Source organism: Rhineura floridana, chromosome 7 (assembly GCF_030035675.1).
Source record: "Rhineura floridana isolate rRhiFlo1 chromosome 7, rRhiFlo1.hap2, whole genome shotgun sequence".
NCBI classification, from domain to species: Eukaryota; Metazoa; Chordata; class Lepidosauria; order Squamata; family Rhineuridae; genus Rhineura; species Rhineura floridana.
Genome location: NC_084486.1, coordinates 145,788,000 through 145,806,948, shown reverse-complemented (window position 1 = coordinate 145,806,948; position 18,949 = coordinate 145,788,000). Strand labels below are relative to the sequence as shown.

Sequence of the window (18,949 nt, the reverse complement as noted above, 5' to 3'; positions counted from 1 at the left end):
CTAAGTGGAGGAGCGTGTTTAGTTAGTCAGCTACAAATGTGGGGGTGTCTTGGTTTTGACCTTGTGGTTTATGCAACCTTACCTGAGTAGATTGTGTGCAAGTCGTAACAAAGACTGAAGCCTAAAAAGGTTCATTCCAGTAAACTGAAGGCGGCTGATATTTCCCTTTTTACAACATTTGATACGTTGTTCAGTTGAATAAGACTTCACTGCCAGGGAACATCTATAAAGTCTAGATAACAAGTGCATAGTTGCAATATTGTAACATTTTCTTCTTTTAGATGAACATGTTGTGCCACTTCACTGAGCTTTCCTGATATTTCCCCATTTTTTGTTCAGAAATTTCAATCTGTAAATCTATTTTGATTAGACACTTTAATAAACCTGAAAGTAAAACATCACTTTCAGATTTCTCTTAGGCAGGGTCCTATCCACCATTGTGAAGTCTTCAGCCAACTTGAGGGCACAAAGGGGGCTGTAGGGGGGAATTCACTCCACAGGCAGATTGACAGAGTCTGATTATATTTTTTGCACAGATTCATATGAGTATAGCTGGGATGTGAGTAGAATACCTTGTGTGCCCATCTAAACACACCTGACTTGTTAAAAATGAACATTCACACTGACCTGGGCAGGTTCTTTCCCCTCAGACTTTGTGGTGAATGTAATGGTAGCACATTTTTTTAACTGTTAGGATATTTTATGGGTGAAGCCCAGAGTGGGTTGAGTTTAGCATTGTGTAAAGGACTATGACTGCAAATGGCTCTGCTTAAAGTCTACAGCTCAAATGTAAAGGCTGCACATAAAAGCACACAATTTTTCCTCACCTCACAATGTTGAAAATTTCTCAATTACTGCATAATGTAACAATGACTTCAAAAGAGGAAACTTCACAAAAATGAGGGGATTGGTAAAAAGAAAGCTGAAAAAAAGTCCAGAGGGTCACATCACTCGAAAATGCTTGGAAGTTGTTTAAAAACACTATATTAGAAGCTCAACTGGAGTGCATACCGCAGATCAGAAAAGGTACCACCAGGGCCAAGATGATGCCAGCATGGTTAACAAGCAAAGTCAAGGAAGCTCTTAGGGGCAAAAAGTCTTCCTTCAGAAAATGGAAGTTTTGTCCGAATGAAGAAAATAAAAAAGAACACAAACTCTGGCAAAAGAAATGCAAGAAGACAATAAGGGATGCTACAAAAGAATTTGAGGAGCACATTGCTAAGAACATAAAAACAACAAAAAATTCTATAAATACATTTAAAGCAGGAGACCATCTAGGGAGGTGATTGGACCCTTGGATGATAAGGGAGTCAAAGGCGTACTAAAGAACGATAAGGAGATTGCAGAGAAGCTAAATGAATTCTTTGCATCTGTCTTCGCAGTGGAAGATATAGGGCAGATCCCTGAACCTGAACTAACATTTGCAGGAAGGGATTCTGAGGAACTGAGACAAATAGTGGTAACGAGAGGAAGTTCTAGGCTTAATGGACAATATAAGAACTGACAAATCACCGGGCCCGGATGGCATCCACCCAAGAGTTCTCAAAGAACTCAAAGGTGAAATTGCTGATCTGCTAACTAAAATATGTAACTTGTCCCTCGGGTCCTCCTCCGTGCCTGAGAACTGGAAAGTGGCAAATGTAACACATTTGGGAATGCAAAAAGGGATCCAGAGGGGATCCCGGAAATTACAGACCAGTTAGCTTAACTTCTGTCCCTGGAAAACTGGTAGAAAGTATTATTAAAGCTAATAAGCACATAGAAGAACAAGCCTTGCTGAAGCAGAGCCAGCATGGCTTCTGCAAGGGAAAGTCCTGTCTCAGTAACCTATTAGAATTCTTTGAGAGTGTCAACAAGCATATAGATATAGGTGATCCAGTGGACACAGTGTACTTAAACTTTCAAAAAGCGTTTGACAAGGTACCTCACCAAAGACTACTGAGGAAGCTTAGCAGTCATGGAATAAGAGGAGAGGTCCTCTTGTGGATAAGGAATTGGTTAAGAAGCAGAAAGCAGAGAGTAGGAATAAACGGACAGTTCTCCCAATGGAGGGCTGTAGAAAGTGGAGTCCCTCAAGGATCAGTATTGGGACCTGTACTTTTCAACTTGTTCATTAATGACCTAGAATTAGGAGTGAGCAGTGAAGTGGCCAAGTTTGCTGACGACACTAAATTGTTCAGGGTTGTTAAAACAAAGAAGGATTGCAAAGAGATCCAAAAAGACCTCTCCAAAATGAGTGAATGGGCAGAAAAATGGCAAATGCAATTCAATATAAACAAGTGTAAAGTTATGCATATTGGAGCAAAAAATCTGAATTACACATATACGCTCATGGGGTCTGAACTGGCGGTGACCAACCAGGAGAGAGACCTTGGGGTTGTAGTGGACAGCATGATGAAAATGTCGACCCAGTGTGCGGCAGCTGTGAAAAAGGCAAATTCCATGCTAGCGATAATTAGGAAAGGTATTGAAAATAAAACAGCCGATATCATCATGCCATTGTATAAATCTATGGTGCGGCCCATTTGGAATACTGTGTACAGTTCTGGTCGCCTCATCTCAAAAAGGATATTATAGAGTTGGAAAAGGTTCAGAAGAGGGCAACCAGAATGATCAAGGGGATGGAGCGACTCCCTTACGAGGAAAGGTTGCAGCATTTGGGGCTTTTTAGTTTAGAGAAAAGGCGGGTCAGAGGAGACATGATAGAAGTGTATAAAATTATGCATGGCATTGAGAAAGTGGATAGAGAAAAGTTCTTCTCCCTCTCTCATAATACTAGAACTCGTGAACATTCAAAGAAGCTGAATGTTGGAAGATTCAGGACAGACAAAAGGAAGTACTTTACTCAGCGCATAGTTAAGCTATGGAATTTGCTCCCACAAGATGCAGTAATGGCCACCAGCTTGGACGGCTTTAAAAGAAGATTAGACAAATTCATGGAGGACAGGGCTATCAATGGCTACTAGCCATAATGGCTGTGCTCTGCCACCCTAGTCAGAGGCAGCATGCTTCTGAAAACCAGTTGCCAGAGGCCTCAGGAGGGGAGAGTGTTCTTGAACTCGGGTCCTGCTTGAGGGCTTCCCCCAGGCACCTGGTTGGCCACTGTGAGAACAGGATGCTGATGGGCCACTGGCCTGATCCAGCAGGCTCTTCTTATGTTCTTAATGTCACTGAGGGAGAAACTAAAATGTAGGTTTTTCTGTTTCGTGTCAGCATGCAAACAATATACCGAACCTCTACTCTGATGATAGTACATTTGCAACCACTCTAGATCTTTCAAAATAAAGGACACTAGGCTCATACTAAACAGCTGGTATAGCACAGTGGGGAGGAGAGCCTGGCTGGGAGTCCAGAGTCTGAGTTGAAATCCCCACTCATGTCTCCTGGGTGACAAGGGACAGCTAAAGACCAGCCCCACAGTGAATGGCTCAGAGGTTACATGCCCTGCCACCTGTGCAGCCATGGGCAAGCTACATAGTCCCAAGGAGCCCAGTTGCCCCCCAGCAGGCAGTTGCGGACAAGGAAGGGGCTGGCTTGTGCAGTTGTGGCAGGCTGAGCAGGCCCTAGCCAGTTGGGGAGGACTGGCCTCAGAAGGAGGCAATGGTAAACTCACTCTGAATACTGCTTACAATGAAATCCCTATTCATACGGTCGCCATAAGTCAGGATCAACTTGAAGGCAGTCCATTTCCATTTCATGCTCATACTAATACAAGTGGGGTGCAGTGTAAGTCACAGAAGTATTTTTTTACCTTCTCCATGGAAAACTAGAGAAAAAAGGTTGCCCACCTCTAACAGCTGTTAAGTACATTTTGAGGGGAAATTGTTACCTCCTGTCACTTTATGGACAAAAGTGACAATGAGTAGGTGTGTGCATGCAGTGGCTTCGTGGGCCTCTGGAGCTGTTACCTTCAGAGTAAGACATTAGAGGTGTATTTGTGGCTGACAGGGCCATCACTTTCCCCCCTCTTCCCTGCCAGTGTGTGGCCATGCTGCTCATGCTAGGTTTGAACTGATTACTTGCAGAGGGCTTTTAAAATGAAGCCGAGGACTGCAGATTGTGCATCCATGTATAGCCATATAACACTTTTCAGCTGCTCTAGATCAAAATGCTTCACTGGATATATGCACAGGAAAGCAGCAGCTCTGCTCGCTCACAAAGTCTCTGTGTGTGCAGACACACCTGCTCATTGCCATTTTTGTGCTATGGTAGGTTACAGGTGTTACCTTGTTTTCCCGTCTTGCAAAGTGCATAAAGGTGAAACTGCAAAAACCTCAGGCTCCTACTTTCTTTTCCAGCTCAGATCAGCACATGAGCAGCTGAACGCAAGCAGGGCAAGACAGAAAGGGGAGCGATCTGGGAGACAGGAGATGCACACACGAAACAGTAACATTCCTCTTGAAAGTTCGTATTTTCCACAAGCCTCACCCACTGAACACAGATCACATCCATAGAACTCCAGAAATCATGGGTCTGGTGCCTCCCAGCACCGCCATACTATAAAACCGTGGATCCTTTTCAGAAGGCATCCCCTCAGATCAAATTAATAGTCACCTGTCAATAGCTGTGTTCTATTGTTTATTGGCTGTTATTCCCTGCAAACAAATAATTAAAATCCAGGAAGACCTGGATCATTTGTGATATTTGCAAACATGAAGTCCAATTTTTGTTTAAATTGTGCCGTCTACTAACGTAAGCTTTATTGGGACCCCACATTAAACTATCCAAGAGCAAGATGATAAGTTTTAATTCTACTGGATCCAACTTTTACCCAGACTCAACTGGAAAAGCAAAAAATGTGTGTGGACGCACTCTTGGGAGAGTTGGGGAAGGGGGGAGAAGTGTGCAGAAGGCATGGTATCCACAAAGTTTGGCAAGGCTTGTTGACTTGTTACTGATCCATAAAAGGACTTATTTTCTAATCCCATTACTGCTAAGTTTACCAAAGAGTCTTCAATAAGGGCAACAGGTTTATTAGGTCAAGTATATTGGGCTACCCCATCTAGATACTGGTTAACTAGAAGCTTGTTATGGAAGATATTACCTTGAAAAAGCCATGTTAATTACCTAATGTAAGAAGAGCTTGCTGGATCAGGCCAAAGGTCCATCTAGTCCAGCAGCTCACAGTGGCCAACTGGATACCAAGGGAACGCCAACAAGCAGAAGCTGAGTGCAACAGCACCCTTCCACTCAGCTGGAACCTCCTTCAGCTGGGCTTGTTCTGCTATACGCCTGAAGTTTTTGAAAAGTTTATCTTTAATAATCCTTTCCACCATTTTACCTGGAACAGACTTTAAACTGGCCTTTCATTTCCTCAGTTGTGTTTTAACATTACATTGATTACTTTCTAGTCCCCTAATGTGGAAGCCTCTCTTAGGGACAAGTTAACATATTTTTGTTAGATCAACACATACATCTACTATTGTAAAGCACTTGAAACGAGTATTTGAAATGTTGCAGGAAGCTGGTGTTAATGACTATAGTCAAGTTATATCTAAATGAGTTTGACACTTGTTTCAGCTAGATATAAAATATATAGTCAACAGGCAATCTCATAAGCCTTAGGGGTACAGCAGGCCGCCAGGCAAGAAGTGAATCCTACTTCCCACCCCGCTCAGCTCTCTCATCTCATGCCATCTTTCTAGCCAACTCATTCAACCACATTAAGACACTCAAATCTGCTACCTGCTGCTTTGGCACCATTTTCAAGGCAGTCTTGCCAAGTAATAAAAATAAGACTTGCAATGAGAAGGTCATTACCCCAGCTTTGTTGACCTCTTTGAATGAGTTTTGCATATACCACAGGACATTATCCAAGGTGAATATATTTATTTAGACACGTTACATTTTGCACAGCAGAAGCCATGGGTAAACTAAAGCAAATGCTCTACACTTTGGCTGGTATACGATGTGCTATTATTGATGTTAGAAACTTGCAAGGTAGTTTCTGTTCTAAACAAAGTTGCAATTCACAAAAGTTGATTTTCTAAATGTAAGCCAAGCATTACATCAGGTGTGGGGAACCTTTGGCCCTCTGGTTGTTGCTGAACTACAACTCCCATCAACCCCAGCAAGCATGGCCAGTAGACATGGATGATGGGAGTTGGTTCAGCAACATCTGGGAGGCCACTGGTTGCCCGTACCTGCATTATATAATGAATGTTTAGTCTTCCTAACCTACAAGTGGCTTCAAAAGCAAAAATGCTGGTTCTCCTATAGTGGAATGGGCCTGCGTGTACTCTTGGCCAACATGGCTGAACAAAAGATGTGACAAAAAGGAGCATGTCACCTTAATCATTAGAAATTTGAAGTCATATCATCTGATATTCAACAGGCATAACTCAGAAATCAAGTTGTAGCCCACTCTAATGCACATTTCCTCAGAAATAAGTTCCACACAATTCAATGGATCTTGTTCCCAAGTAATAGGTGCATAAGATACAAATTTCATCTGTTCAAGCCCCCTGACTCTTAAAATAGCCAGGCACCCATTCTTCCCCCATACAAAAAAAGTACAACTCAGTTCAGAACTGTGAACTTCACCATCACATGGGCTGTTTCCTGGCAAAGCAACGGCTTCTGCACAGGCTCTAGGTAGTACTGTGAATGCCCTGTAAAAAGTGTGCCAGGTTTAGCTCTGCCTTGAAGACAAAAACAAAAAAACCTCAATAACTGAGGGCCAAAAAGCTTAAGCCATGAATACTCTGGTCTCAAAACAGTGCATTCCAATTTCTCTTAGTTGTTCTGGTGGCTGGAAGGCAGGAAAAAAATTTTTTTTTTTAGAGATCATCCACGTCCAAGTTACATGGGAGCTAATATGGAATCATTAAGGCAACGGAGCAATTGCCAGTTTCACAGGGTGAGCAGATTAGTAGCAGTTGTTTGTTCCTCCTTCCCTGCCGCCACCAAAACACCTGCAGTCACGTTATCCAAGTTGTCTGACCCAATCGAGTGAGAAGAGTCAAGTTGGACAGCATGGCTGCCACCACTTCACACCAGGAGATATGCCAGGCCTGCCGTGTATGCTCATCTGCTTTGCTTGCAACAGGAGTGTATACAGCATACTTATGCAGCTCAGAGAAAAGAATGCATACAACCGTTGAAGATGATAGCCACACAACTACAGAGGGGTTGCAGGGGGAGCGGCTGTAAGGGCTGCGCTGCTCTGTAACTATTTGCTAGGGCGTATTAAAGGCACAGGAGAACAACCATTTTGTACTGCTGGGCAAGAAGTCTGAAAGGAGTTTCAGTTCTATATAATGAAGGCACATCTACAGGGGAAGAGGAAAGTAGGACTTCTCAGCAACTTCATTCTTCCTTAGCCAAGATGGCGGCACTTTTCTTCTCATCGAGGTAAGGAACCACAGCATCAGTATAGAACTTCTCCAGCTTTGACGCAGTTGTCTCCCAGAAAACAGGATCAAAATCTACAGGGGCGACCACCGTTTCCTTGTTGGTGTGGACCACTAAGTCTGCCTTTGTAAGGCCAGTGACTCCCATCTGGCACTGCACCTGCCCGTAGTAATGATGATTCTTTTTCAAGGAGTAGGAATTGCCCTCCTTCTCCAGACAGAAATTTTTGTCCTTGCAAGCTTCGGACACTGTCTTATCTCTGTGTTTATAGGGACACTTGACCTCCAAGACCCCAATCTCTTTGCCCGTATCTGCTTCTCTGACAATCCCATCGGGGCTGGCAGCCAGCCACGCCTTCCCTTTGTCAATGAAGAGGCCACAATCGTCAACCTTCACCAGCTTCTCAATCTTGCTGGACTTGAGCACCTCATAGGCCTGCACGGCTTTCTTTTCATTGCGGATACCCCAACTCATGGCTGGGGTCTGCACAGCAGAGCCAGATCCTACCACAGTTTTAAGGTATGACTGAGGGACCTCAGAGCTTCGGCCATTCACAAACTTGCTGTTGGCGATCTTGGGAGCGACCGAGGCCGTGATACGGTTCTCTCGCCACTTGTACCATTCAGGGTTGGTTCGCTGGCCCCGGGTCCCTTTCTCTATTTCAGCAACTTTTTCGGCAGGGAGAGCGGAGAGATAGTTGTTTGCTTTGCCTTGGGCTTTGGTGGATTTGCTGGCTGCCTGTGGCAACGGGCTAGCAGAGCTTGCAAAGGCTTCCGTAGCTGCAGCAGATTTTCCTCCTCCAGCAGCTGTAGAGGTCTTAGCTCTTGCCCCGCGGCTGCTCTTCGTGTCTCCTTGTTCACCGCCATATGCAGCTGTGGACCTAGTCTGGTAACTTTGCCCTGTTCCTCTGGGACTTGTAGCAGGGGCTGGCTTTTCCACCTGTCCCCGTCTACCACCTTGACTCCTTGTGGCAGGAGCACTCTGAGTTCTGCTGCTTGCGGGGAGGGTCCTGGCCGAGTCAGAGGATCGGGGAGTTGCCGGGGCTGCTTTTGGCACTGTAGCAGCAGGTCGAGGAGAGGATACATTGTCAGAGGTTTTCCTGGGCCTTCCCATTGTATGAGGAACTCACGTTCTGCAGATCGAGGAGGTTGGGGAGGTAAGAAGAGGAGAGATAAAAAGCTTGCAAAGACACCTACTAGACACCTTTCGGTCTGTCAAGATGGGTCACAGCCTGTTATGTTTAGAGCAGACTTCCCCAACCTGGAACAACCCCCAAAAGTTCCAGCCAGCACAGCCAATGATAACCACATTATGGGACTTGTACCCTTACAACATCTGGAGGGCATCAGATTGGGGGAGGCTGATTTAAAAGTGTGGATCCATGTTTCTCACTCCTATTTATATTTAGTTATACAACCCAATTAGTATGCATGCTTATTCAATAGAATTAGAATGTTAAATTAAATGCAAATAAGAAAGCTGGAAACTTTAAATGTATTTATAAAAATATTTTATCCTGCTATTTCATTCATTCAAAACATCAAAGCTGTTTACAACATATAGAATAAAAACATTTTAAACAATGTTGCAAAAAACCCCACACATATTAATTGCCTGCATAAGCCTGGTGGAACAGAAAGGTTTTAACTTAAAAGTTAAAACAGAAGGCGGCTGCTGAATCTGTTGGCAAAGCATTCCAGAGAACTGGGCTGATGACACTAAAGGGTTGATTTTGTGTCGTTAAATGAACCTCGCCAACTTGGGGGGTGACCAAAGCTGCCCTGCAGATTATCTCAGTGATCGAGCTGGGATATAAGGGTTCAGGAGGTCCCTAAGATACCTCGGACCTTCGTACATTAATGCCTTGAACCTAGCTTGGTAGTAGATGGGCAGTCAGTGCAGACGTTTTAAGAGTGGTGTCACATGTTGTCAACCATGTGCTCCCATCAGCAATCTGGCGGCTGCGTTTTACACCAGCTGGAGCTTCTGAACCAGGACCAAGGGCAGCCCCACACAGACAGCGTTGTAGTAATCCAGCTCTGAGGTTACCAACGCGTCAATCCAGATAGGTTCATATCAGGAACTAGGTAGGCTTATATTGGGAGAGGCACTCCAAAAGATATTGGGGTCCTGAGTCATAAAGAGCTTTATAGAGCAGCACCAGCCCTTTGAATTGGGCTCAGAAGCGTACATATTTATAATAAAAGGAAGCATTTGCATCACTGGATAACCATTTTTTAAGATGAGCTTAGGGGGATGCTAAGCACCCCCTGAAGGAATATAAGTGTTCTTATGTAGTACCATGAAGTGGGAAAAGGAACCAACACGACAACGGGGGAATGGAGGAAACAGCCAATCACATATTTGAGAAGAATTATTTTGGTCTGTTTACTTACTGTGTTAACAGACAGATCTGTACTAACGGTGGCTTATCAGCAATCTTACTTTCAAATGCTTCAGTCCTGCGGTAGCTAGAGTGCTTTTTCTAGTGTTTTTTTTTCTGAACTGAAAGAAAGAAAAATCAATAGAACAGGTTTTATTTTTATTATTATTTGATTTACATCCACCCCCCTTCCAGAAGCCCAGGGTAGCAATTTTTAAAAAGAAAAAACCCTTCTTTTTAAAAATGGTTTTTTTCTTTTTAAAAGAAAAAACCTTCTTCCATCAAACTACAAGAACCCCTGGATCAATGGTAACCAGGTTAAACCATTTGATCTGCTGTGAGATAGACTGAGTAATACTAGGTGTCAATACAATAACTTGCCCCCAAAACCCATGAACCAGTCCTTGGCGATTCAGCAGTTCCCCAATGTTCAGAACCTAACACCAACCCTGCAAAGTAGGCTACCACTACGCCTTCTGCCCACCCACAGCCTGGGTCAGGAGACTCCCAGATCTTCCTGGACATATCCAGGATTCCAGAGAAGCAAGAGCGAAAAACAGAGCTGTTTCTCAAGTCTTAGGCTAGCAAAATTACTCAGTCGCAGGTACCCAAGCAGTTAGGAAACTGGATTCCATTTTAAGGGGTTACCCTAAAAGACACATACCAATTATAAATGAAACAGATTTATAACACAGAATATAGCAGCTTTAAAGAGAACCAGGGTGCCAATGAAGAGATGCAGTTAGAAAATAGTGAAAAATACAGTTGGGAATTATAAACCAGCTGAAAACAAAAGTAACTTTATAGTAGAAAGCATAGCAACTGGGGTGAATCTTATAACCCAAGCAGAAGGCTTCTAAAGTGAAACCTCCCGGTACTTTGGCATATAGGCCTTCCCACAGCTGAAGCAACTTTCCCCAATTAGCAGGCCTCATCCCCGACCTTGGATCACAGCAGATAACACAGGTGCCTCAACTGCATGAGATCATCCCAACTGGCAAGAAATAATTTCTATCCAGAGGCCAAAGCAAGGGAAACCATTTCTTGACACTAGGATGGTGGGGTTTGAATATCTTCAAGTACAAGATGCCTTTGGGGAAAAAATTCTTTGGAGAAAGCCAGGAAAAACAGCGTAAAGCATCTTTGCTTTTCTTTCAGCCCAACCTACCAGCAATGAACAAAATCAAAATTTACAGGCTAAAGTGGATCAAACGGTTGAGCATGTTTACAAATGGGAGGAAACATTGCGAGAAAACAGGTGCATGGCAATTCTGAATAGCTATCTTGCCACGTTAAGAATTCCATAAAGTTATGGATGTAATAGTATTCAAACCCACTATAACTATCTAGACAAATGTTGCAAATGTGGACAGGGGGAGGGTTGATTTTGTTCACTGCTGGTAGTTTTGTCCAGAAGCAAAGAAGTTTTGGAAGAGAATTGCATTTAATATAGAAATATTCTGTTCCATTAGACTCCAAGCAGGGCCGGCCCCAGACATGCCGGGGCCCTTGGGCACAAGCCTGCCCTGGACCATGGCGCTCTCCTTCCGCGATTCACACAGCAAGAGTTCCGGAGCCCCCGCCATTCCCTTGCTCAACCTACCTTTCTTGGCTGTTGTGAGGTAGCACGTGCAGCGCTGCCCTTAACCAAGATGGCGGCTGAGGTTTCCCTAAGGGGCTGAAGCCTCTGCCTCCAGTAGTACCTTTTGTGGACATATTTCAAGGTTTATATAAAAATGCTGCTGCCTATTATGCCTTCTAATTTCCAAGTGTGTGTAAACAAACAGGGTTCCCCCTTTCCTACAGGTGTAAAAACGTATATCCTCTGAAATCAACTGAGCCTGAGAAGACCTTGGTAAACTTCCTTGCTTTATGGCAGTGCCGCAGGCATGAGATGAAGTGGCTGACTGGATTATCTGGTATCCTGCCAGTGGCTCCTAAACCTTTCCCTCCATGAACTTGAAAAATGCTAATGATCAGGGAGGAGTGCCTGCCCGTGATGGGAAGGCAGAAAGGATAAACTCTGGGATTTTTAAATTATACTTTGTATTATAAGTAGTTTTTTGTTTTTTAACTTTTGGACTCCTGTCACTTGGGACTCATATTTGCTTAACTTTTTGTAGTAACAATAAAAAAGGAAAACTTGAAGAACTTTATTTTGTTTGAAAACAGCCTTCCTGGCTGAGTAGAATATTCATAGTTGTGGGAAATAAAAATCCTGACGTTCATCCCCGCAGTCTCTCCATTGCAAGCAGGCAGGCACTGCCCCCTAATTCAAAATCAGTTTTCTGGCCAGCCCGCCTTTTCTCTCTTCTTCAGCTTCTCTGTGTTATAAGAAGTCCGTTCTTCTCAAGGCCACACTGGGGCCCTTGGAAAGCAGAAGTCTAAACATCAATTAGCTTCCTTAACTCATGCTGCTGGCCTGCAGCTAGAATTTGGGAAAGTTACTGTTTTTGAACTACAACTCCCATCAGACCAATCAAGTGGCCACGCTGGCTGGGGCTGATGGGAGTTGTAGTTCAAAAAAAGTAACGTTTCCAAGCTCTGATCCAGAAAGCATTTTCCGGGTAATACGGTTGCACTCCTGCTTGCATTCAGTATGGCTATGGTTTGGGAGGATACTAGATGACCAAATCAGCCACTTCATCGCATGCCTGTGAAATAAAAGACACTGGGCAGCATTAAGAACGTAAGAAGACCCCTGCTGGATCAGGCCAATCTGGTCCAGCACTTTGTTCGCACAGTAGCCAACCAGACCGGAATACAACAGCACTCTCTCCACCTGCAGTTCCCATGGCATACTGCCATCGTATTCACAAGAGAGAACTGAACAGCACCCAAACCACCTCTACTTGGCTACCGGCTCTTAAATGAATGGCCTTCAATCTCATCACTTGTTCTGTTCTTAGTCTTAAATGTCTCTCTTGTGGTTTGAAACCCCAAGGACCCTTTGAGGGCTGAGAATTGATGCAGAATAATAATTAGAATAGAGTAGCTTTCTTATAATCCAAGGGAGACCTCTTTATCTTGACACAGGCGTCATTAACGCACAGATGCATTTGCACCAAAGCCACTTCTCTTTCTGCCTATTTTCCCCAGGGAGGGAAGACAATTTAGAAGTATGTACACAGCTGAACAAAGGGAACAGAATTAAGGCCACTGTACATGAATTCCAGCCAGAGAAGATAGTGCCTGGCGATCCTAGGGAAGACAAAATAACAATTTTCATCAAACAATTTCAACCAGCTGAGTAAGAATTGGGATAAGCAGGCAGATAAGATTCCACGGTTGGGCATGTACAGGTATGTGTATGGGGGCGCACACACACACTTTAATTTACACAGTTTGTTATAAGTACAAGCCAGCAGTAGCAGAGCAAAAAACATCAGAAGTCCTGTCTTGATTCACACACAAGCACAAGATATTTGCCAGACTGTTAGCGAACAAAACCTCATCCCTAAAAACAAAATGGTCTTCATCACCCTTCTGAAAATAAATCAAGCTAGCCATGGAGTTATCTTTAATTCCATTCCATAACAAGGGTGCCATTACAAAGGAAGCCCTGCTCCTTGTAAGTTTAGCCTTCAAAGATAGTTCTCAGAGCTACCAGTGTGAAGGCCCAGAAAAAAACTGGAAAAATTCAATGGGGGTGAGACTTTTTTCTCTTTTTTGGAAAAAAATTGCTTTTTTTCTTCAACTTTTCTTGGGGGTTTTCTGGGCCTTCATATCTCTACTCAGAGCAGGGTCCTTTCAGATGACCTCATTGTGTGGGCTCACCTCTAGGAGGAGACATTCTGTAAGATAAACCAGAACAAGTCAGTTTAAGGATTTTAATGATTAAACAACTGTGCTCAGAACCAAATTAAGAGCTAAACCAAGGTTTCTTAACATAAGCTTCAGCTAGCATAGAAAGGGCCATAGCTCAGTGCTAGAATACAAACATTGCATACAAAAGCTCCCAGGTTCAATTTCCAGGTAGGACTGGAGAAAGACTCCCATCCGCAACCCTGGAGAGCCACTGCCAGCCAGTCCATACAATACTGAGCTAGATGGTTCTAGGGTTTCCCCTCAGTATAAAGCAGCTTCTAAAGTTCCTATGTGAAATGTGTTCATTCCCCAGCCATGGCTGCCACCTGACATTTCATGAGTATCCCCCAAATTGTGAAAGCAGCCCCCCACTGTACCCTGATTCTTCAGAGAAGTGCAACCCCACTCAGAACAGACAATGCAATTCACATATCAATTAGGCTTTAAGCTAGTATTCAAATTTCAGCCTGTCAGTTTCTGAGTTACACAGAACTTTCTCAGGCTGCATTCAAGAAAACTGGAAGGGGGGCTGGTGGTAAATGAACTGAAGTTTCTGGGTATGATGGTGTGGAAGGAAAACTCCTCAAACATTTGAGGTGCTCCAAAGGACAGAGTTTATTAATAGATATATAGACCAATGGACCATTGGGAGAGGGGTCATCAAGACCTTCTCTGCCGAAAATATGACAAGCAGAGCTTTACAATGGGATTAGAAGTCATACGTATGTCATAGCCAAAAAGTATGCCTTATAACTGTATCTAGCAATATCTTAACACACTTTTGGGTGGTCACCTTACACATTGTCACCCTGCCCATCCATGTGCCAGGTTGGTACACTCCTTAATCCAAAACATCTGTTCAGTGGATGGTACCAGCAGCTCCAGAGCGTTTACTAAACTGACTCTAGTGATGTGAAAACTTGCGCTTGACCACAACTTCTCTTTTCCCTATTTTGGTTCAGTTCCAAGCTGCTAGCTGGCATCACTCATTTCCTTTGTGACTGCAATGTGTACCTAAGATGTGATAGAAAGCCTCCCAGTTCTTATAATCAGGTGAGCCTATTGATTATAGAATCCTACTTATCAGAAAGATCAAAGCTCATTATTCTTTCACAATGGCCAGATAAAAACGGGGCTCCTGAACCTTTAATAACTGTTAGAGATGGATTTCCAGCCAGTCGTGTAAATACCTGCTGAAATTCCATGTTCTACAGAGCTGTTGCATTTTGGATACTCCGTTCATAGGGTTTTCGTGGTAAGAGGTATTCAGAGGTGGTTTACCATTGCCTTCCTCTGAGCTTGGATGCATCTTAGGTTATCATAATTTGGACACAATGAGAAGACCTGATTCACTAGAAAAGACAATAATGCTGGGAAAAACAGAAGGGAGTAGAACAAGAGATGGATTGATTCCATAAAGGAAGCCACAGACCTGAACTTACAAGACCTGAACAGGGTGGTTCATGACAGATGTTCTTGGAGGTCATTAATTCATAGAGTCGCCCTAAGTCGTAATCGACTTGAAGGCACATAACAAACAAGAGCTGTTAAAAACACAGGAGCCCTGTCCCCTCTATTAGTTAGCCAAAGATTATGTGTCTGGCTTACCTCACTGGAGACTTCCTCCAGTCTTAAAATGAGCCTCTGTACATTGCCCAGAGAACAGTGTTATGGAACAATAAAATAAAATAGAGAGGACCTTTACAGCTCAACCTTGTGTCTGTTTACTCAGAGGTAAGTCCCGCTGAGTTCAATGGGGCTTTCTCCTAAATGCTCATATGGCCGTACAAAGCCTCCCCTCCCAACAAAACTAAGCATGATGGGGCAGGATAACTTTGTCCTTCAAAATTTAAAAAGTGCACCCCTGTATTTTATGCTCAGCAGAACAAAAACATTTTTGGAAGACAGAAAAAAGCCAGGGGAAGCTAGGGTGACCAGAGAAAAAGGAATTTGCCATTATGTTAGTGAAACTACAAATTCATTTCAAGAGCAGAGCTTTATTAGACGTCAAATTATAACAGTAATTTAAAGATTTGAAACATGCTCCTTTTACCTCACCATTTACTTTTTTCACCCACTGAAATAGTCCAATTCTGTGTCCAAGTCTCTGAACAACTGACATAATTAAAATTTTACATTTAAAAATGATTTTAAAACTTTGTCTTTGGAAGCTTTGACCGCAGAGTCACACTTTATTTTTCTGCTATAATCTTAAACCTACTTATTTGCAAGAAGCCCCCTCCCCCAAAACCCCACACAGAACCTCAAGTGTTAACACTTACTGTGCCAAAGAAGTAAACTAACAACAAACAAGATCTTGGACTGAGAACAGCAGCTGGGACTGAGCAAAAAAACACACAGCAAAAGTGGGAGGGAGGAAGCAAATGGAAATCGAAACTGTTCTCTGCTCCTGGATTATCATGGTGACTAATAAATCTGCTGAGGCATGGCAGGACAGCACATGTTTGTGAGTTGTGCCTGCAGTATCTACTGGATAGCTGCGTATACACCATACATTTAAAGCACATTTCCCCCTGCCCAAAGATTCCTGGGAACCAAAGTTTGTTAAGGGTGCTGACAACTGTAGCTCTTCCAGGGGCGAGCATTCTTTTTTTTGGGGGGGGGGTCTGCTATGTATGCAGTCACAATAAGCAGATCACCGTTTATACCTTTTAAAGCAGGGGATTCCAAACTTTGGTCCACGGTCCGCAAGATGTCTGCATTAAGCTGTTTATATTGATTTTTAATTGTATTTTATTGCTTCTTGTGTTTCTTATATTGCAACACAATCTGAATTCTATGGAATGCAGGGCCAGTGTGGTGTAGTGGTTGGTGTTGGGAGTTGGATCTGGGAGACCAGGGTTCAAATCCCCACTCAGCCATGAAGCTCACTGCGTGACCTTGGGCCAGTCGCTGCCTCTCAGCCTAACCTACCTCACAGGATTGTTGTGGGAATTAAATGAGGAGAGGAAGAACCACGTACACCACCTTGAGCTCCTTGGAGAATCATAGAATAGGAAGAGTTGGAAGGGGCCTATAAGGCCATCAAGTCCAACCCCCTAAAAAGGAGAGGAAAAGATGGGATATTAAATAAATAAATTGCAATACAAGAAATAAAAACAGCAATAAAAACACAATTAAAAATCATACCTCGTCTAGCACAGTGCATTACAATTGCTAGAACAGGAAGCAAAATGATTAAGTGGACTGCAAGGCCACCAACAATTTTCAAGTGGTCTGTGGGAAAGTTTGGAAAACACTGTTTTAAAGCTTACGCACAGACCACTTCTAGCAGAAAAGGTGGGAATGAAAGGCAAGCTCTGATCAACAACAAAATCCCATGACAGAACAGTATGAGATAAAATATTAGTAAATGGAAGGAGGGAAAAGGATCTATACGTTTAGGAGGCAAAAACTTCATACCTGTGGTTCCCAAACTTCCCGCACACACACACAGACCACTTGAAAATTGCTGAGGGTCTTGGCGGACCTGTTGTAGCAATTGTAATGCACTGTGCTGGATGCTGGATGAGTTTTAATTGAATTTTTACAGATATGCTGTGGACCACCTGAAGGACCAGTTTGGGAATTCCTGGTTCAGGAGAGCCCAGCAGGTGCAGACAAGAAACCAATCTAGTCCAGCATGCTATTTCCCACACTGGCCAACCAGATGCCCTCTGAGAAGCAAAACACAAAGGCAAAAACATTCTGGGGGTATACTGCATCTTAACACAGAGGTTCCATTTAGGCATCACAGCTAACGGTAAATAGTAACTTATTCTCCATGAATCCACCAGAGGTATTCTTCCCAGTCCTTACACCTTCCCTGACTCCTTACACCTTATTTCTTTGCAACAAGCACCAATCAGTATGGAACAGACCACTCTCAATCTCACTCTCTCACACTTTATATTAGTATGCAACAAAAAGCAGCCAGTACAAAACATGTGTATGCGCACACTCGCATTTTATATTTCTTTGCAGCCACTACACATTTTGCATTTTTTGCAGCCACTACACACACACTAACTTTCTTTGCAGCCACTACACACTCGCATTTTCTTTGAAACCACTACATTTTCTATTTCTTTACAGCCAGTAAACACACATTTTGTATTTCTTTGCAGCCGCTACACATACTCGCATTTTGCATTTCTTTGCAGCCAGTACACACGCTCACATTTTGCATCTTTGCAGCCACTGCACATACTCGCATTTTGTATTTCTTTGCAGCCAGTACACACGCATACTTTATATTTCTTTGCAACAAGAAACAGCCAGTAACAAACTACACGCACACGTATGTTATGTGTCTTTTCAACAAGAAACAGCCAACACACCTTCTTAGTGGCCGTTGCAGGTTCAAAAGCGCGCTCTCTCGCCACCACGTGTGCAGCAAACTTACCTGTAAGCACGGAGCCCTCCAGCATCAGCGACTCTTCCCGGGAGCAGCCAGAGACAAAGAGCAAGAAGCCTTGGGCGCTTCTCGTGAATTCACGCGAGAGGGGAAATTCCTAAGATGGCTCCACCCCCATCCACAGGTGGGAGCGCGGGTCGGGAAGTTGCACATGCGCAAAAGGGAGATAAGGGGGAATTCTTTTTTTTTTCGTCGCGGATGTTTTCGGAACGTCGAGGCGCCTTTAGGCGGGAGTTGGGGTCTGCTTCCTTCAGAGGCTCCTCTGAGGAAATAACGGATGGGTTTGAGCGGGTTTTTTCTTCAGAGGCTCCTCTGAGGAAATAACGGATGGATTTGAGCGGGTTTTTCCTTCAGAGGCTCCTCTGAGGGAGTGGATGGATTTGAGCGGGTTTCCCCCCCCCCTCAAAGTAAGCAATAAACAGCAAACCGATGGTAACAGCCCACGTTCAGCTGGAACTGGATTGTGCTTCATCTCCTTACCCAATTTGAAATACGTTTTTTCCACTGGGGACACCAGAAATAATAATATATATATATATACATATATATAAGCTTTGCCCCCCGTTATATATCTGGAAGAGATGTAAAGGCATGTTGATGACTAAGCCCTATTAATTTGGACGGTGTGAAGCATACCTCAGGGATGCAGCCTTATTTTAATTTCCAGTTTGGTTTTATTGCGATTTGTCTGTGAAAAATGTCTTCAATTAATCGGAGGTCGAGCAAAATGGGAACAGGAACAGTGTCACTCACTTCCCCATGCACCCCATGGTTCCTCTGGCTACAATCCAGTATACACGTATCTGGCTGTATTGACATGTACAATTCAAATATGCATTGGATTATACTCAGTCCAAGTGTTCATTGGGTTATAAACTTGCATAAGGTTGTACTGTTAAGAGATAAACTGTACCAACCAGGGCTACCTGAGTTTCTCAGTTCTCACACAAAGGTTGCAGTCCTGTATACACTTACCTGAGAGTAAGCCC

At 43.5% G+C, this 18,949-nt stretch overlaps 1 protein-coding gene across 3 annotated transcripts; it reads right to left on the bottom strand.

The window, feature by feature from the left end:
* Positions 1–5,809: 5,809 nt before the first annotated feature.
* On the bottom strand, positions 5,810–18,057 carry LOC133389565 (uncharacterized). 3 transcript variants are annotated; one of them, XM_061637487.1, is made up of 3 exons: positions 17,949–18,057; positions 9,750–9,858; positions 5,810–8,485 (listed from the first exon to the last, which is right to left on the bottom strand). In XM_061637487.1, exon 3 carries the CDS (start codon positions 8,464–8,466, stop codon positions 7,309–7,311), a length of 1,158 nt encoding a protein of 385 aa, XP_061493471.1. In that variant the 5' UTR covers positions 8,467–8,485; positions 9,750–9,858; positions 17,949–18,057; the 3' UTR covers positions 5,810–7,308. The 3 variants fall into 3 exon arrangements, with proteins under 3 accessions (XP_061493471.1, XP_061493472.1, XP_061493473.1); XM_061637488.1 differs by lacking the exon at positions 17,949–18,057 and adding an exon at positions 17,884–17,902; XM_061637489.1 differs by lacking the exon at positions 17,949–18,057 and adding an exon at positions 10,401–10,576.
* Positions 18,058–18,949: the final 892 nt, after the last annotated feature.